The 20,170-nt window shown below is 47.0% G+C and overlaps 2 protein-coding genes across 6 annotated transcripts in view; one reads left to right on the top strand and one right to left on the bottom strand.

Moving 5' to 3' along the window:
• The first annotated feature begins 644 nt into the window (after positions 1-644).
• Positions 645-3,530, top strand: LOC6562461 (TBC1 domain family member 15). Its single transcript, XM_001989071.2, has 3 exons — positions 645-828; positions 934-1,837; positions 1,899-3,530. Exons 1-3 carry the CDS (start codon positions 715-717, stop codon positions 3,020-3,022), a joined length of 2,142 nt encoding a protein of 713 aa, XP_001989107.1. The 5' UTR covers positions 645-714; the 3' UTR covers positions 3,023-3,530.
• Positions 3,531-6,061: 2,531 nt separating this feature from the next.
• LOC6562462 (serine-rich adhesin for platelets) overlaps positions 6,062-20,170 on the bottom strand; it is a 36,975-nt gene continuing 22,866 nt past the window's right edge. For 4 of the 5 annotated variants that reach the window (XM_032736675.2, XM_032736676.2, XM_032736678.2 and 1 more), the window contains 6 exons: positions 11,090-13,640; positions 10,771-11,017; positions 10,487-10,703; positions 10,179-10,413; positions 9,390-10,062; positions 6,062-9,238 (listed from right to left, as the gene is read on the bottom strand). In XM_032736675.2, the coding sequence (XP_032592566.1) occupies positions 6,235-9,238; positions 9,390-10,062; positions 10,179-10,413; positions 10,487-10,703; positions 10,771-11,017; positions 11,090-13,640 (6,927 nt within the window). In that variant the 3' untranslated portion in view covers positions 6,062-6,234. Of the gene's footprint in view, positions 9,239-9,389; positions 10,063-10,178; positions 10,414-10,486; positions 10,704-10,770; positions 11,018-11,089; positions 13,641-16,367; positions 16,591-20,170 lie in introns of those variants that run through there. The other variant, XM_032736679.2, reaches the window with a different exon arrangement.

The following is a 20,170-nucleotide window of genomic DNA, read 5'->3' as shown; positions in this document are numbered from 1 at the left end:
ATGCCTATTTTCAAAAGAATCGCTGAACGTTCGTGTTCCGGCATGCGCTACCCCAGAGCCAAACATGATCGGTGAGTGTCATATGCCGACGAGTGTAGAGTGCAAGAAATTTACTTTCGCTCTCGGATCAATTGCGAGCGAGCAATGGCCATGGTTGTGATTAAATTTAAATTGTGTTGCAAGTCATTTTCAAATGTTTTACGCTTGCACACGGAACTGGCGAAGAGCATTATTTATAAGACACATAAAACTCAAAATGCAAATAGCAAGTCATAAACTTTAGTTAATTTAAAAAAATAAATAAATCAAATTTTAACGATCCTTATATTTGAATTTAACCGTCAATTAAAGGCACGCTCTTGATGTGTACACACTGCTACAGACAATACAAATATTCGCCTTGCCTGCACTCTAATGCATACCATATAAAAATACTTCATAGGCACATAAAATCATCATTTGATTAAGGTTATTTTGGTTCCGTATTATCTGAATAATTTTGAACATAAAATATCGCAGTTCTTCAGAGTTGCCTACGCTGCGCATTTACATCGTATATATATCGGCAAATGGTGCAGACAAGTTGGCAGCGCTGCATTTGCAGTGTGTACACACTAGATTTATTGTAAAATTCAATTGTTTATATCTAGAACGTAATAATTTGCAGAAAATTTTATTGGTTGATTTGGTAAACGGATACGGCTGGTCATCGCTATGAACACATCGGTGCGCTACGAGCGCTGCCAGCAAATACAGCTGGGCGTGCTCCCCGAATCCCAAGTGGGCGTTACCATGCCCGACCCCGACATGCCCCAGGGAACGGGCAACGTAAGTTGAAAGTCGTCAAAGTCTTTGTTCACTTTGATTAGACTCTGACTCATTTTCGGTGCGCTCTAATTTAAATTGGTGATTTGATGGCATTTATGGCTGCAGGTGCTATGCACACATGACGGAGTGCTGCTGAAGAAGGCGATTGCGGAACACATCGCAGAATTGAACACCAGCGGCTCCCTCTCCCTGGTGGAGTACACTCTGCCACGGCGTCGCCTCTATTTGGAGTGGCAGCCGAACGATAGCATTATGGTGGCCAACGATAGTCAGGATCAGGGCGATTGGGCGCTGGTCGACAGAATATCGGGTCGGACACGCACCTCATCCGAGTGCAATGCGTTCAACACAAAGCCCGTGGAGCTGGGCAGCAATGGGAATGGTGGTGGTTTGATGGCAACGCGTGCTCGAATAATGCGCGCCTTGATGGATGATCTGGCGGCGGTTGAGGTGGGGAATCGCGGACAGACTATACGATTCCTGCGCAAGTCGGACAGTGGCGTCCACTGCGAATTCTTCTTTCACAATGGCAATGCTGAGCTATTTTTGCGCTCGATGCGCCAGCAGCATTTCATCGAGAGCTCCGAGACGAGTCGCAATGGCAGCGAGGAATACGCCATATTAAATACTGAGAATCAAAAGCTGAAGAAGACATTCACCGAACTGGACATTGATGAGATCAAGGCGAGACAGTTGCCACGCGAGAGCTGGTTGCCCCATAAATTGGTCAGCATCTTCGGCACCATACCGGACTATGTGCAGCCATCATTTCAACGATCACCCAAATCGCGTCCCAATTCGCTGGTGCACGGCGATCGGCAAACGTCGCCGGATCAGCACTATCAAATCATCAAGATGAGTGGCAGCACCAATAGCGCCTGCTCCTCCAACAGTCACAGTCGCGGCGAGAGCGCCGACAAGTCGCCAGCGGACGCTGAACTGGACAACCTGAATGCCCAGGACGAGAAGATAGTTAACAATTTGCCAGCGCGACAGAGTGTGCATCGTGGTAAGTAGATTTGATCTAAGAGAAATGGATTGATTTCAATATTGATTGGATTTGATTGCAGGCCAAGCACTGAACGAGAAGCAGTGGCTGGAATTTCGAATGGACGATGGACGCATCTCGGATAGCATGCGCGTCAAAGAGCTCATCTTTCGCGGCGGCATTGTGCCGAGTCTGCGCGCCGAGGTCTGGAAATATTTGCTGAACTACAATCAGTGGTCCGATACGGAACAGGAGCGCATCGAGCGGCGCAAGCAGAAATCGGTGGAATACTACACAATGAAGGCACAATGGCTGTCGATGACAAAAACGCAGGAGTCGAATTTTAGCGGCTATCGCGATCGCAAGTGTCAAATTGAGAAGGATGTGAAGCGCACTGATCGCTCGCAGGAGTTCTATGCCGGCGAGAATAATCCCAATCTGGAGTTGCTGCAGGGCATTCTGATGACCTATGTGATGTACAACTTTGATCTGGGATATGTGCAGGGCATGTCCGATCTGCTGGCGCCCATACTGGAGAATCAAGTGAACGAGGTGGATGCGTTTTGGTGTTTTGTCGGCTTCATGGACATGGTGCTCGGCAACTTTGACATGGATCAAGCGGACATGAAGACCCAATTTGCCCTGATCCGACGACTGCTCGAGGTGGCCAATGCGCCACTGTTCAATTACTTGTGCAGTCACGATTCGGACAACATGTACTTCTGTTTCCGCTGGCTGCTCGTCTGGTACAAGCGGGAGCTGGACAACGACGATGTGCTCCGGCTCTGGGAGTGTCTGTGGACGCGTCTGCCCTGTGCCAACTTTCACCTGCTCATCTCTGTGGCGATACTCGACCAGGAGACCAATGTGATTATCGATCGAAAATACGAATTCACCGAGATCCTAAAACATGTCAACGAACTAACCGGCGCCATCGATTTGAAATGCACCCTGGAAACGGCAGAAGCCATCTATCTGCAGCTGAAGGCATCCGAGGCGTTGCCCAATGATATACGTCACATTATTGGGCAGCCGCTGCTGCCACCGGCGGCTAGCGAGGAGCGCAATGGCAGCGAGAACGATGAAACGACCAATTCGGATGATGGTTTCGATGAGCTGCGCGAACTGACGCCGGAGGAGAAGCGGCGCAACCAGATGCTACTCGAGGAGGCATACGAGAGATCCCTGATCTTGCATCACATTTAGTTCGTTCCAACAACGCCAACGGAAACCAACATGCGCAATTTAACAAAGCTGTAGCCTTTAAGACTCAAAGTTTACTATACGACGACCCGACGACCTGACGAGCTGTCGAGCTGGTGACGCCCCCAATTTGGTGGCGCCAGGGGCGTCGCTGTTGAAGTGCTTTATATGCAATTGCACACAGTTTATACATTGTATATTATACATATTTGTACGTTTTGTATTTATTGTAAGTTCTTTTCCTATCTCCCCCACTCTACCCCCAACCCCATCAATTGGTCCTAAAAAAAAAGGTCGCAACGAAATCTCAATTCAGCGAAATTTGAATTAGTTCTGTGTATGTCAATTTATCATTGGAAATTCCTTGATTATCGCAATGCTAAAAGCAGCTTTTGTTGCCCCTAATTAAGTTTAACTCAATTACTGTGAATATACAAGCATATATATATATATATATAAATATATATATATATCTTAAATTGCGTAGTAAAAACGAAAGACAAACACCAAACGACGTCAATTTGTTTATACTTTTACAATTATTGCTTACTAGCTCAAAATCTTCTAGGTTTCAACGAGTGAAAAACTGTACAGCACTCCAAGCTTCGACTGCTATCAACACCGAGTTATATACACATCAATTTGCTTATATTTTTGCAATCGAAAGTTCGGAATTTTACGCTTTCAATCAGGTACAACTCTCCAAAATCCGACTTCACTTGGCTGACATATTAATTTTTTGCGATTTGCCAAATTTGCATATTAAAAATGTTTATGCAAAGTCATGGTGCAGTATTTTATTTACGATTTCGTCGGAACGTGAAAATATATCTGTATATATATAGAGTTATAACTTATCAGAAGTTTCGCTTTCCCGGATTTCCCAGGTCCCAATTCAAAATGCATTTATTTGTTGTAATTTTGGAAATTTATTTTTCATATATTTATCTTGTTGTTGCTGTAGTTGTGTTGTAATTATCATACTTTAATTAAGATTTATACTTAGCATCTCTAATTTAAATTGTTATTTGCTCTTGTCTGTTGGTGCAACTGTTTTTTGTTTTTTTCTTTTCTTTCTTTCTTTTCATTCTTTATTTTTATGGATTTTTGTTGTAGTTTAATGGAGTTGAAGTGCAAACAAAATAGGATTTCCATTTGATTTATATAGTTAGGATTTATATAATTCAATATATGTACGTTCCTAGTGGATGGGGGTGGGGTGGTGTAGGGAGGGCATGGAGGCACAGTCGCCAATTACATAAATTGATTTAAATTAAGAAAAATTTGATTTTGTAATAAACATTTCTATAGATTGATGTGTATTTATGTGTCGTAATGTTTAGTTTTTCTCTTTAATTTCGTTTGCAGACTTTTGCTCGTATGTCGTTGATCGGTTTCAATTCACTTTTAAAAACATACAAAATACAAATTAAAACTTATGCAATATAAATTGTTTACTAATTACATAATTAAAATTAAAAATTAAAAGCGATTTGACGACAATGTCAATATTTGTATTATGTATAATATATGTATATATATATATATAGGACATATCGAGTACTCAAATATAACATAGGCAGAACGACCAAGTGCTGGGGGATGTTAAAACAGAAGGAAGAGGATTTCACATACACACAATCAATATTTAAAAAAAAAAACACAGAATTAAATGAGAGAAATATATGATTTAAGGGTAGGGTGGGGGCATGGATCCGATCTGATGTGATCTATAAAACGTTAAGTGACGCGAGAGCCATTTAAAGATACTAAAATATGTACAGGTTTTTTTTTGTTTGTTTATGTTTTTTGTTTGTGATTAAGATTAACTCTTGTGAAGGACGACAGCATTGAACCCAATTAATCCTAGACGTATACATATATATATATATGAATTTATATATATATATATATATATATAATTATGTGTGTGTATATATAATAATAGGTGTGTATGAGTGTGTGTGTGTGTATGAATCAATTAAACTGTGGTTTTCTTTCTTGCTTTTAAGTTAGTTTGCTGTTTAAACTTGCGTTTTCTTGCCGTTTGTTTTGTTTGTTGTGTTTTTTGCTTATCTCAGTTATCAATAATAATTTGCAATAATTTAAACCGTTATTCAATCTGTGTGTGTAGGAGCAGGCAGCAAACTCCTCACCCTCTCCTCCCTCTCTCTTCTTCTCTGCATCTCTTCATCGGACAGAGTCTGTCTGTTGCTGCCCCTCCTCCCTTTTTGTTACAATTAAATTATAAGCGCTTTTTTAATATACTCGTTAATCGTATGATTAAACCCCGCACAAACAAACAACCATCTCATCCCACCCACGCCTCTTAACCCACCCACCCCGCGCATTAGTTGCAGCAGTGCGGCAAGGTTGGAGGAGTCAAGGGGTTAGGGGGATGGGATGGAGCAGTTTGCAACGGTTGCCTTATCATCATCATCATCGGAGAGCTGAGTGAGTTTGATTGAGAATACATGGCCAGGAGTAACGACAAGTAGAGTGGTAATCTAGGCGGACAACAGCAGCGAGTGTTTTTTTTTTAATTTTGCAGCATTACACTCGCTGCTGCTGTGCGACGAGAAGTGCACAACTCGTCAGAGTCACACAGCAGCTGGTTACAGACTGGCACACAGCAGCAGTATTCTGATTAATCACTCATTCGCTCCTTCTACTCGCTATAGATGCATACCATGTATATATATGCATATTATATTTATATATATATACGTTTATATATATATATATATATATATTTGTTTGTTTTTTTTACTTATACTTTACACAACTTTAAGCTTAAGGGATCTACTATTTCTATGCGCACACACTCTTCTCGCTCTCGTCAGCGTTGTTGTTGTTGCTGCTGCTGTTGTTGTTGTTTTAGTACTCGTCGCATTCGTTCTCGTTCTCTTTGTGGAACTAGCTCGCGTCGTTGTACTCGTTACATTTTGCTTCGAGTTCGTTTTGTGTGCTTTTGTCTCATCATCAGCTGCAACTGCAATTGCAACTGTTGTTGCTGCTGCCGCTGCTGCTTCTTCCTTCTTCTTTATGTTTGCATTTCTGGTTCGCCTCGTTTCTTGTGTGGCCTTCTTCTTCTTCATCATCTTCTGATTTTGGTTATCTTTATTTATATTTTTGTTGCTGTTGGTGTTGCCTTGTCTGGTTCTGGCGCCCACCACTGGGGCGCTATCGTCTAGCTAGGAGGAGCTTGGCTTTACTCATTCATTCCGCTCCTCGGACTCGCTGCCCGCCGACAGATTTAGCGTCGCCGCATCCGCCGATTGTCGCGTGTGTCGCGTCGACCGCAATTCTCGCCGCTTTTCCGGCGGCTGTTCCGCAGCCGAAGCAGTTGCTCCACCTCCACCGCCGCCTCCACTGCTGCCACCTCCTTCGTTGCCGGACCGTGGACGTTTGAGACGATTGGAGGAGCGTCGATTCTCTTCGGCTGCTGCTGCAGCAGCTGCAGCTGCCACCGATGAGCTGCTGCTACCACTTGAACCACTCAGATTGGCGGCTGCCGAGGAATTATTGTTGTTGTTGTTGCCAGCGCCTCCGCTGGCATCCAGATCCTCAACGCTGCCGCTGTGACTGCTGCCGGGCGCCGTCGGTTTCTTGAGTATGGGCTGGATGATCAGCTCGTCGGCCTCCTCATACGGTGGCGGCAACTTGGCCGCATCCGCCGCATTGGTAATGGTCAGCGAGATGCGTGATTCACTGCGCTCCGATCGTTCGCTGCTGGTGCTGGCTCCGCTGCTGATCGGCGGCGCAATCGTGATGGTCGTCTGCGACGGCAGATTGGCGGCAATCGCTGCATTCGAGGTGGAAGAGGAGGAGGAGCTGCCACCACCGCCACCCGCCGCACTCGATAGTGGCGTCAGTGTCACCTTGTCCTGCTGGTCGGGTGGTGTTGGCGTTGGCGGCGCTGGCGTTGAATTGTTGCTGGAACTGCTCACGCCACGTAAACTCTTCTCGATGCTGCTCATGCTGGCAGCACCTAGATTCAGTGGCAAGCCCAAGGCCAATGCAGCAGCAGCCAGCTCATCCTTTGTCGGATGGAGATCTGTGCGTGCCCGTTTCGACTTGTGTTGCTGCTGCTGCTGTTGCTGTTGGAGATGCTCGGCATCCAGGGCGGCTGCATAGGCAGCGGCTGCATTGAGACTGTTGCTGCTGCTGCCGCCAGTCGACGAGGAGGAGGAGGTGGGTATCAGCGAGATGCCCGATCCCAGTCCCAGTGACTTAGTATAGAAATCCATTTGCTGCTTGAACAAATCCTGTTCACGTTGTCGCTTAGCAGCTGAACTGCTGCCGCTGCCACTGCTGCTGCTGTTGTTGTTGCCACCCGACGACGATGTGGAGCCGCCAGTGAGTCCCGCCAGACTTGCCAATGAACCGGGTCCACTTAGCGGCAATGAGCCGCCAGCGGCAACCATTGCCTGGGCGGCCATCTCGGCGAGCAGCGCCTGCGAGAAATCACTGGACATGCCCGGTATCTGTGGCAGCTGTGCGGCGGCTGCGGCAGCTGCAGCAGCAGCAGCTGCGGCCGCCGACTTCGATGAGCTCTTCGACGAGTTCGAATTGGAGTTGGACGAAGAGGGCATTTTGCCCTGCGAGAAGGCCTGCAATGCGGCCAGATCTGCGGGCAGAGCGCCACGTGTGATGCTCTCGAACCATTTCTGTTGCTCCTTGGCGGATGCCTCGTTGGCAGCAGCGGCAGCAGCTGCAGCTGCAGCGGCCGCAGCACGTTTGCTTGCCGCACTCGATGAGCTGCTGCTGTTGCCGCTGTTGTTGTTCGAGTTCGACGAGCTGCTGTTGTTCGTTGTCGTTGGCAGCGGTGGCATGCCCAGCGAGCTCATCAGTCGTGTGGCTTGGGCCAGATCCATGCTGCTCATGCGACTCAACGATTCAAGCAGATGCGGATCAGCGCCGGGCATCAGCAGACTGGACAATTGAGCCATATCGGCTGCACTGGGCGTCACCGAGGCAGCCGAGTTGCGTTGACTGCTGCTCTGACGGCTGCGACTGCTCGAGGAGCTGGTCGAACTGGGCGTTGTCACCGTGCCAGCACTCATGCTGGCCATGGCATTCATTAGATTTGCCGCCGAATTGGAGGCGTTGCGTGAATTACTCGATTTGCTCGACTGTGACTGATGCGATTTGGATGAGGATTGCGTGGAACCAGTCACAGCTGCCGAGGATGTGGCAACGCCATTGAGCAGATTATATTGTTGCGCCAACTGATCGTAGGCGGAGCCGAGACCACTGCTGCCCAGCGAATAGGGATTGAGACCGCCCAGACCCATGGGCGGATACAGCAGCGATGGATTGGGGAAGAGGAATGGAAAACCGGCCGCCAACTGAGATGCCGAAGCACTGGCAGCATTCTTGCCACCCGACGAACCACCTCCACCACCGCCACTATTCACGGCTGCAGCAGCAGCAACTGCTGCCAGTTGGGCTGCCTCGTTTTGCTGTTGCTGCTGTTGTTGCTGTTGTTGTTGCTGCTGCTGTTGTTGCTGCTTCTTCTTGCTGGCCGCTGAAGAGGAACCGGCACTGGAGGAGCTGCCACCGCCGCCGGACTGCGACTGGCTCTTGCCGGTGCCGAGGCCCGAGCTGCCGGTTAGGCCGCCGAGCGTTGGACCCGCAGCAGCCATGAGCGCAGCCAGCGACTGGGCATCCATGCCAGCGAGATTACCCAAACCGCCCATGCCCGCCAAGCTGGCGAACAGATTCATATTGTTGAGATTACCCAGACCGGGCAGATTACCCATGCCGGGCATACCGCCAAAGGGCATCGACAGCAGCGGATTTTTCGGATCGAAGGCGGCCAACGGATTCTTCGGATCGAATGCACCCAGTCCGGGCAGACTGGCCAACAAACTGGGACTCAGCCCGGCCAGCGAGCCAAACTGCAATGCGGCCTGATCCAAGGCAGCAGCCGATTGGGATTGACGCGATGACTTCTTGGTGGAACCACCACCCGAATTGTTGCCAGCTGGCGATTGTGCCGCATTCGGCTGCTGTTGCGTGTGACTGCTCGAGGAGGCGTTGCTCGAATTGGACGACGGTCGCCCGCCATGCGATTTGGAGCCATAGCCAAGGCCGCTGTTGTTGTCCACCAAGCCACTATTACTGCTGCTTGGCTTGGGCGATGGCGCCGACATCGGATTCTGCATCTGTTCGAGCCATTTGGGATCCACCTCATAGTTGGGATTCTCGGTGAGCCTGTGGGTGAATACAAATAGAATAATTATTTAGCATTATATTAAATTTATTTTATTTCAACTAAAGTAATAGGCAATAAAATAGAAATAGAAAAGACTGTGAATTGATAACACTCCGATAAAGTGAGAAATAAGGACAACAGTCAACTCACCATTGCATGAGTCGCTTCAATTGTGGCGCCTTGTTGCCGCCGAGTCGTTTGCCAGTCTGCTTGTTGATCACCGGCACCGGTTCCTCCCCCGTCAGACCCTGTGGTCCGGCAGCCATGGATTGTTGCTGCTGCTGTTGGTGCTGTTGTTGCTGCTGTTGTTGTTGCTGCTGTTGTTGCTGCTGCTGTTGTTGTTGCTGTTGCTTTTGTAATTGGGCCGCTTGCTGGGCCGCCGAAGAGCTGCTGCTCTGCTGGCGATTGCCGCGACGACTATTGCTGCTGCCGCTGCTGCTGTTGCCGGCCGAGTTGCCAACATAATCAATGCTCAGCTGATCGCCGAGGGGGCTGCTCATGTCCGAGAGCCACTTGTTGACCTTGACATCTTGCGAGGTGTTGTATTTGGAGCTCAACTTCATCGCCTGCTCCATTTCGGCCAGCGTATTCTCGTACGCCTTGCGCTGTGCTGGCGGCAAAAATTGCATCATCTTTTGCTGTTGCTTGAGGAACGACTGCGGATCGGTGGCCATTGTCTGGGCGAGCAGGGCATTCAGATTGTCTTTGCTGGACAGACCGCCCATGGCCATGTTTTGCAGGGCGCTCAAACCGCTGCCGCTCTGCGCTGAGCTGCTGCTGCCGGCGCCGCTTCCGCTGTTGCCTTGGCCGCCGCTCTTCGATTCTGTTGATAGAGATTTATGATTGATTAGTTTAATTGATTGCCTGATCGAATAAAGCCGCCTTGGCTTTTTCTGGGGGAGCGATATTAGTAATGAAAGCGCAGAGACTCCAACTCACTTCCGGGCACTGTCGTCACAGTGATGGTAAACGGTTTCTGATTCGATTGCTGCTGGCTAGGCGCCTGCAGATTGGCAGGCGTCACCGAGACACTGGGCGGTATTTGCGGTTTCTTCGACGAGGGCAGCGATGGATCCGGGAAGGTCTTTTGCTCCTTGGCAGCGGACAAACCAAGCACAATCTCATCCAGCTTCTTGCGTTTCTTCTCCTTGCCAATGACGGGCTCCTCAATGGTCTGCAATTCAGATTTTGAGACGTATTTAAGATTGTTTCTCATCCGGGAAGAGATCTATTTTCGATTGACTTACGCAATTGTTCTTCTTCATCAGCTTGTTGAGCGTGTCATCCAATTTGCTCTTGCTGCCCGCCATGGAGGGGAATGCGGAGCTGAGCGCCGCATGCACACTGCTGGACGAAGACGACGATTTCTTGGAGGGCATCGAAAAGTCCTGCACCTCGCTCAAATCAATGGCACCCGCACTCGATGCGGACTTGAGCATTTCAGTCATATTCATTTTGGGCAGGCTGCTGTGAATTAAATACGAATTAGTATTTTTATAGCTTGAGCTCAAACAATCTCAAATTGACGCACCTGGAAGACAGATCCATGGGTGCACCCATTGAGGGTGGCGGTGTTTTTAGCGCTGGCACAGCGGGCTTATTGAACTGGCCGGAGGATTGACGCGAGAGCGAGGCATGCTGATGTGCTGGCGGCGGTTGCATGCCACTCAATGCAGCTGCCGAGGCAGCAGCAGCGCCCGAGCCACCGCCACGTCTCGCCGCCGAACCGGTTAAAGCCTCCATATTGGCAATTTCACTCTCCCAATCCTTGGGCGCCACTACAAATAGAGAGAGGAGAGAGTTTAATTAGTGGTTCTAGATAAAGCGAACTCGATTCGATTCCAACTTACTTGATGAGCTGTTGAGCAGCGCATGCAACTTGGCCCGTTCCGTTTCCACATCGATGGCAATGTGTCGCTTGCGTTTCTTGCCCACGTTAGAGGTGCCACCAAGACCGCCGCCACCGCCACCAGCAGTGGGCACATTTAAGCCGCCCGCTGCAACAGCAGCAGCTGCACTTGCTGCTGCACCCGCCGCTGTTGCCGCACTCAGCGACATGCCCGGCAGCAGGGCAGAGAGCGAGGTGGCATTGCCACCACTAGCGGCAGCCGCAACAGCAGCTGCCACTGCTGCATTTATGCTATTCGCATCCAGGCCAGGCAGCGTTGTTGTTGCCGTTGTCACTCCAACGCCTGACGTCGTCTTTGTTGTCTGTTGCATGGAGGCAACTGCTGCTGCAGCAGCTGCTGCATTGGACACGCCCGCATTGCTATTGGCCACCTGTTGCATTTGGGATGCCTGCAGATGCTTGGTCACACCCTGATCTGTGGTTATGGTGATGACATCAGGCGTTGTCGAGCGGCGCTCGATGCTATTCAGATGCGGTATGGATTCGAGCAACGCAATGTTGAGATCTGTTGAGGCGCCACCCTTGAGGCCGGCAAAGGCGCTGTAATGCTTGTCTACTGGCCACTTGCTCGTCTCCACACAGACAACAATGTGCGCGATGCGACGCTCCAATGCGAAATCCTTGAACCAACGAATCATGCACATCTCCAGCTTGGGCTTTTCCAGCTTCTGCTGCTTAACCGTTGCCGGCTGAATGACTTCGAGATCGGGAAAGCGTGCCTTGAGTTCGGCTGCCTGCTTTTTGCATTCCTCCTCGACGGCTTTCTCCTTCTCCTTCATCACTTCATCATCGTCGGGATCTGTGGGTCCGCCGGCAACCAGATCGAGAATCTCTTGTTCAGCGGGCACCTTCTTCTTCTCGCTGACCTTTGACGCGTCGACAGTGGGAGCTGTTGGAGGCTTGACTTCTGTTGTTGTTGCTTCAGCAGCAGTTTCTATTTTTGGCTCGGCTTCGGCATCAGTTTCAGCTGTGTCAACAACAACTGTTGCTGCTGTTGTTGCAACTGTTGCATCAGTTGTTGCCTCCGCCTCCTTTTCGGGCGTTTCTTTAGCGGCTGCTTCGCTGGACTCGCTTGGCTTTTCATCAGCCTCGGCTTTTTCTGTCTTTTCCGGCATTTCTGTCGATTCTTTGTCTTCCTTTTCAGCTGCTGCTGCTGGCTGCTTTTCTTCACTGCTTGTTTCGCTTTCCATTTTCTCAGCTTTGTCATCTGCCTTTTCGCTGATTTTCTCGGATTTTTCCTCAGCAGTCGCCTCACTTTCCGCTGACTTCTCGCTTTCGTTTGTGGCTGACTCTGGTTCTGTGGTTGCGTCTTCTTTTTCATTGCCATTCTCTGCAATTGGCTCCACATCCATTTTATCTTCGCTAGGAGCAACCTTGGATTTAATCTCTGCGGCATCCGCTTCGCTTTCAGCATTAACTTCTTTGACAGCTATTGCATCTTCGTCTGTGGCTTCACTGGGCAACTTTAACTTTGCTTCCTCATCCAGCGCTGCCTCCTTCTCCTTCTCTTTATCCTTATCCAACTTTTCGACAGCTTCCACTTCCTCGTCGACTGCTGCCTTTTCCTCTACTTTGTTGGTTTGTTCTGCGCTCTCTGTCGTCTCCATTTGATCTGTGCTCAACTCTGGCTTGATTTCCGCCTTGATGGGCGACTCCTTCTTGATGACACTCTCCTTGGTGAGCAGCTCATCGTCCAGATCGATGACTTCATGCTTGACAGCTGCCGCTGCAGCTGCTTTCTCGGCTGCTGCTACTTTCTCAGCCAAGGCTGCTTTTTCTGCTGCCGCCTTTTCTGCTGCTGCTGCCTTCTCAGCTGCCGCTGCCGCTGCCTTTTCCGCATTAAATGCCTCCAGTTTGATGGTGCGCTGTATTTGTGCCTCCAGTTCGCGAATGAAACGCTTCTCCGATTCACCAAAACTAAAGTTGGGGTCATTGAAGATAAATGTCTCGGAGCGATAGAGCCCGTGCTTGAGCACCGCGGCAATCAGTTCCTTATCGTGTCGGCCCGGCTCCCACCAATCGGGCGTATCGGCATTCATAGCGCACAGCTTCAGACGCTCCTCCAATTGTGGATTTCGCGCCACTTCGCGCAACTTGGCCAACAGTTCGAGTCGATCCAAGATGAGTTTGGCATGCTCCTTCTCCACCTCCTCGATGATGCCCTCAAGACCGCGTTCGTTCTCGGCGAGCTTGAGGCCCGCCTGGCGACGACACATCGCCACAAAGACCTTGTAGTAATCGGTTAGGGTCTCATCGCTTTTGCGCTCCAAATGCGCCATCTGTTTGAATTTAATCCAATCGGGTGTGGGATGATTATTGTTGCTATTTGCACCACCCATGGGCGTCGTCAGCTGCATATCGATGCCGTAGCCGGTGAGAACGCGCAGAAATTCGTATTCCTCGCGGCGATTCCATTTCTTGGGTATCAGCTGCAAACGCTGCGATTCACGCTCCTTGGCAGCCAGTTCCATTTTACCCTGGCGCTCCATTTTCTATAAAGCAAAACATTTTTCAATTTTAATAATAATATAATAGGATATTGTGCATAGCATAAATTTATAGTAATTTTAGTTTGAGTTAGTTATGTGTTTTGGGTGATTTTTATATTTCTAGTTATGCTATTAAGATTAATATATATTTTAGTTGAATACTCAAGAGATTTGTGCTTAAGAATAAACCTTTGGCACATTTTAATGTGCAATTGTCAAATATTAATAATATCTACTTCTTTAATATTTTTAGTCAGCTGTAGCTTATATTTTATTATTTTAAGAAATATCGTTCGCAAGTTAAATGCTAATACTTAATCGTAATTCTCTCATCTTTATATTTATTTTAGTTAGGTTTATTATATTTATATTTGTTTTATTTACTTTTATATTATGCATATTTATATCAATTTTATTAATATTTATTTCATTTCTATTAATTTGATATTAGATTCTCATTTCCTATGACTCAGAAGAGTGCGAGACTCTTGTATGTGTGTGTTGGTTGTAGATTAAAGAGGCATCATCAACATCAGACGACTTGCGAGTATAATAATCTTGGCTACTTTACAAGCGTTACCCATTCATGACAAACCAACCAACCAAACAAACAAAAAGTCTGCCCCCGATAAGATAAGGCTCTCAGTCTTGTACAACTACTACGCAGCTCAACGCTGTCAGCTATATACACAGATATAAATATAATATATATACACATGTCTATACACACACATATATATATATATTTATATGTATATGTGTGTAGCCAAGCACAATTTGATTACCAATACTCAAAACACCAAACAACCAGTCAAATAAAAAGAAACAACGCGAAAAGCAGCGCAGCAAATTCATTACGAATATTTACACAATTTGAAAAAAATTAAAAGCTGCCCCCCCCCCCTTCCCCATCTTCCTATTCATCCACACCTCATTCCCCCCTCTTCATTATCATCAACAGCATAACGGGATGGATGCATCAAGGGTGGGTGCTGCCGCTCTATGTGTTTGTGTGTGTGTATGTGTTTGTAGGGGGTTGGTCGGTGTCGGTGTCGGTAACGGGACCTTATCCAAATTACACAAATTTTGTGCGAAAAGTAAAAAAAAAAGTAGAAAATGCGAATGGCGAGCGCAAAGCAAAGGGGCAAAATTGAGAGACAATAGACGATGACGACGGCGACTGCGATGATGAGGACTAAATACGAAGCAAAACTGAAACTGAAACTGGGAAATACAATAAAAATCATAATAATAAAAGTAAAAAATCCATTTTACACCCCTAATAACGCGACACGGAGAGTGCAGAGGGCAAAAATGGCATAGCGACAATTTGAGCACAGGCAAAGGTGGTGAGCGGGAGAGGGGGGAGACAGAAGGCGGGCAGCCGGGAGACAAACAAATGAATCCTGCGAGACCAATTGCACGGCTAACTCACTCACTCACTCACACACACACACACACAAACATACTTTTCCAAAAATGGAGCTCTCTCTCTCTCACGCTAGTGATGTAGTTAGTTATGATAATAATAATAATACTCCCCCCAGCCACTCACACATAGCAAAGGGGCAACGACGGCGCAACGCCAACTCCTTAGACAGCGTTGCCAGGTGGTTGCAAATAAAACACGCATACATATGCACTTATATTTATATGTGAATGCAAATCAAAACAACAACAAATAAAACGGTAAAGCGGGCGCCTTTTGCAGTCAAGTGCTAAGGGGGGGAGGGGGCGACAGTTGCCTGCTCTCAGCAGCGTCAACGTTGGCAAGTCTGGCTGCTCTTCAAGGATGCCAATTGGCGCAGGTTGGCAGCACTGTTGTGTCTGTTGTTTTATATATGCAGGCATAGCGGCTAACGGCTTTTTGCTATACAAATTTTAAGCAAGCGTGATGAGATGGGGATGGTGTGGGGATAGGGGCAAACAAAAACAAACGACAAAACAGCGAAACAAGATAAAGAGACCGAACTGAACTGAACTGAACACGACGACTTCTACTGCTAACCCATCTCTAGCAAGTGCATTCTCCATCTCGCTTGGACACACGCGACAAATGCGCACCTTCGCCCTGCTCTGCTCTTCGTTCGCTTGCTCGCTCGCTCGCTCTTGGTGCTTGTTCACTCGTGCATTTGGCACGATACAAGTGCGAGCGATTGATTATGATTATTAGTAAGTAGCAAAGCACGCAAGGCAAAGCAAGCAGCAACAGCGGCTTGACTTGTGCGGCGAAATGGGAATGGAAATGGGAATGGGGGTAGGTAGGATAGAAGACAGGCGGAAAAACGAATTTAAATGAGCGCGCTCTGCTCACTCAAACACACAGAGCCCAACTGGTTACCGTCGTATGTGTGTGTGTGTGTATGTGAGTGAGTTACACACACATGTGCCATGTAAAGTGGCAACGCTCGTCGAAATCTATAGGCATAAATTTATTGTTTTGTATTTCGTTTTAACATTGCGGCTCGGCTTGCTTTGCTTGCTGCTTTTCTTCTTTTTTTTTAAGTTACTTGTATTACTGGGAGCAGCGCTGCTTTTGCTGCTGCTGCCGCTTTTTGTTCTTCTTGTTGTTGTTTTCTGCATTCTTTGCATTCACATTTTTTTCTTATGCGATGGGGCAACGTCGTTTTAATTAAATTTTTGCGCAAAATTTGAATTTAATATAAATTGTCAATGGCATTGTTTGTAATTGCTATTCGTTGTTTTTTTTCGTTGTTGTTGTAGTTTTACCTCCAAATAAATGCCATTGTTTAAAATGGGAGCTGTTGTTGTTGCTGCTGCTGTTGATGATGATTTATTTAGATGCTCGCAGAACGCTGAGAAACTGCTAAAATCCATGGGTTTAATAACCTCCATTTTGTTGTATTGGATAATTTTAGGCACACACACACGAAAACAATTCCGAATTACAATTATACGATATTATATCACAAATATTGAATTGGATCTCGATTTCGAATTCGATTTCGATTTCGACATTATTGATTTTAATTAAGCACTAATTATCATTCATTGCGGCGGCGGCGACATTTGCTATTTGCACGTTGCGGTACTACTGCTGCTGCTTCTTCTTCTGCTTCTTATTCTTGTTGTTGTTGTCTGCATTCGCTGCTCACACACACAGCCACAGACACACACAAACGAAGCACTCGTCGTCTACTTTTGCCTCAGCAGCAATTACATTTTTCCATTCGTTTGATTATTATTATTTCTTCTTCTACACACACACACACGTAGACACAAACACACACAGATACGCACGCAGGCACATTCATAGAGCGACAAAGAGAGCGCGGGTGTGTGTCTGTAAGAGGGAGACACCGATACGACAACGACGCTGTTTTGGATATGGATGCGTTTGCTGCCGCTGCTGCTCAGCTCAAGCAGCACTTGGACTTTTTACAACTTTACACCGCGGCGCTCAAACAAATAATGAGCGAGCGCATTGCGGACTAAATACAAGAAACACTCCTCACACACACACACACAGAGACGTACACAAACACATAAACATACAGACAGAGACACAGAGACCACAACGGGGAACGCATACGCGCGCAGCACGGAAGCAGCGACGGCGGCAGCGGCTAAAATCGAATGCGAATCAGCCAGCAACAGCAACGGCGACAGCGGCGGCGACGAAACAGAACGAAGACGGGGGAGAAGAAGAGTAGAGGGTCGGTCGCTAGTCAAACCAACAGCAACAACAACAACAGCAAGCAAGGCAACTACTATTGAGCGAGGGAGCAGAGCCAAAAGCAGAGCAGAGAAAAAGCAAAACCAAACCAAACCAAACGAAACGAAACCAAACAATCGTGAGATTAAGCCAAACGCCGTTTTGGGTGAATGTGAATATGAATGAGATGGGCAGGCAGAAAGGCAGTCACAGCAGTCACAGCCTGTCCTCCGCTGAGGTGAATGAGCGCGGCAAAGGCAAAGGCGAAGCCAAAGCGTCACTTGCAGCACTGATAGAGAGTCAGAGAGAGAAAGAGAGAGCGAGCGCATTGAACGCGAGAGTGCGCCGCTAGCGAGAGCGAATACATATACATATATATATTCTCTATGTATATATATATGTGTGTGTGTGTTCGCTGTGCACTAGATGGACGAGTTGAAGAATGAGGAGGAGGAGAAGGAGAAGAAGAAGGCAGCGCAGAGCACACATTGTGTCAACTGTGTAATGTAAGCAAAAGAGGCAATGGGCAAAGGCAAAGGCAGAGCCTCCTGTCACACACACATGCACATATATTTACACATACACGTGTGTGCCAAGCAGGATGATGGGGAAAAGGGGAATGGGGGCACACATACATGGCATACACAGGGCAAAAAAAAGCCAAGCAATGAAACAAATGTACCACAAAAACTGTTGTTGACGACGACGACAACAAGAAGCAAGCACAGCAGCGACTGCGACGACTGATGTTGTTATTGGTGCAAAGGACACACAACGTAAAAGGGATAAAATAAAATAAAATAATAGCCAGCAAGCCAGCCAAGCGCTGTTCGGGCTAGCCATGAGAAATGGATTAAATTCAGGTACTCAAATTTGTGCGCATCTCTAGAGATGGGCACGTGTCGTGACACGATGAATTGTGCATACAATTATTATTGTTTCTATTATTAAAATAATAACAAATATATAAGTTCTAGTTCTAATAAATGCAAATAGCCCTGGAATATTTTTGATACTATCGTTTTCCCATATTCCAAACGTGTTATAAAAATTCGTAACATGCGCGCATCTCTAGCACGCTTACACGCACGCACACACGTGAGCGACCGGCCAGGAAGCGATTGTTTCTAGAAATTAGTCTTTTCTGTGTGTAGAAGAAGAGGAGGAGGAGAAGGACTCGAGTTATTTTTTACCATTGTTTTAGGGAATTATGCAATTGCTTAATTAAAACGACCTTTGTCATAGTTTTAATTTGCATATATGTATATTTATATGCATATTTATATTTATATGTATATTCACAAAGATTGTGTGCAAGTAATGCGAAAGATAGAAACTGCACTAAAGTGTGATAAGCACGTAGCCGCAGCCGCAGCAGTCGCTGAGCTTCGTCGAGTATAAAAACGAGATTATTAATCAATCTGTAAGATACAGATACACATCCAACACAATCCCACCACCAACACCACTACAACCACGACCAGCCAGCAGCAGCGACAGCGGCGGCAGCAGCACAAAACAAGCTGCCAATCGACGGCGACAGCGAGACATCTTCGGCAAATGCATATGACTAAAATACAGACAGACACACACACTAGTAAAAACATGATCGGCAGCTGAAAGAGCGAAAGAGAGAGAGAGCGAGCCACTGCACAATTGCACGTGAGAGGTTACGTCTGTGTGTGTGAGTGCAAGCGTGTGACGTTTTTTTTCTATGCATGTGTGGTCGTAAATTTGACTAAAGCGTAACGCAAAACTAAATCAAAAGGCAGGTAGACAACAACAGCGTCTCATTTCAGGCACGCACACAGCTGCGCAAACACATATGCATGAGTGTATGTTGTGTGTGCATTGATGAACTGACCACTGCACACTGGGCTGCTCTTAAGAGAAAAATATTTGAAATTATTTATGACCGACAGGTGTGAAACGAATGTAGCAGCAGCAGCAGCACCAGCTGCAATGAGTTGCAACACGTGAGACGTAAGACGTACGGCATGCGGCATAGTGGTCAAACAAGTGGCGAAAAATTGTTGCGGCATATGCATGAATAATTGACAAACGCACCACTGTGCCACAGCAAAAAAATGAAATGCTAATAAAAATAATAAATCGAATAGCGGTCAGCGCGAGGTGAGCATCCAAGCAAATCCCAACCAAGCACAAGAAGGATGGTGCACAAAGAATTGCAAACATACATACAGACACATGAGAGAATACATAATCACACACATATGCAAGGCAAATTCTATGCTTGTGTTCTAAATACATGTTGCAAAAAAAAGGCGAGCAACAACAGCAAGAAAAAAGAATCTGCTGCTGCTGCTGCTGCTGCAAGTGGAGAAAACAGAACAAGAAACGAACGAACAGTGGAGCAAAAGGAGCAGACAACAACAGGCGATGAGCTCTCAAATGAGCACAATTAGGCTCTGGCTTTGCCTTTATTGACGCGCCGCGGCCTGGCAAAAGAAGAAGCCGCAGCAGCAGCAGGAACAGGTCACCATAATATCCAAGTCACATTTCACATATTCGCCCCATTCGTCGCTCGCCTCGTTCGCTTGCTCGCTCAATAATTCGCCCCGTGAGAGCAACGACGACGACGATATGGACACGGATACGGATACAGCAACAAAAACGACGCGCTGTCATCAACGGCTGCTTGAATTTTATATTTTATATTTGGTATTTTGGGTGGGCGCAGGCAAAAAATTAAACATTGGATAAATCCACAGAAAATGTAAAATTACATCCACACACACATAGGCAAACTAAAACACACATACATATAAAGAGAGGCGGCGCACAAGTACAGCCAACGTAGCAGCAGCAGCAATAACCACCCGTTACCGATACCAAT

This window comes from Drosophila grimshawi, unplaced genomic scaffold (assembly GCF_018153295.1).
Source record: "Drosophila grimshawi isolate 15287-2541.00 unplaced genomic scaffold, ASM1815329v1 contig_1377, whole genome shotgun sequence".
In the NCBI taxonomy this organism is placed as follows: Eukaryota; Metazoa; Arthropoda; class Insecta; order Diptera; family Drosophilidae; genus Drosophila; species Drosophila grimshawi.
Note: the sequence above shows the minus strand (reverse complement) of the source record. Positions and strands in the feature narration are given on the sequence as shown.

Excerpts from the sequence above, each read along its gene's own strand:
- LOC6562461 (XM_001989071.2), top strand. The coding sequence starts at position 715 with ATGAACACATCGGTGCGCTACGAGCGCTGCCAGCAAATACAGCTGGGC. Across the intron at positions 829-933 it reads TGCCCCAGGGAACGGGCAAC|GTGCTATGCACACATGACGG; the intron begins GTAAGTTGAAAG and ends TTATGGCTGCAG. Across the intron at positions 1,838-1,898 it reads GCGACAGAGTGTGCATCGTG|GCCAAGCACTGAACGAGAAG; the intron begins GTAAGTAGATTT and ends ATTTGATTGCAG.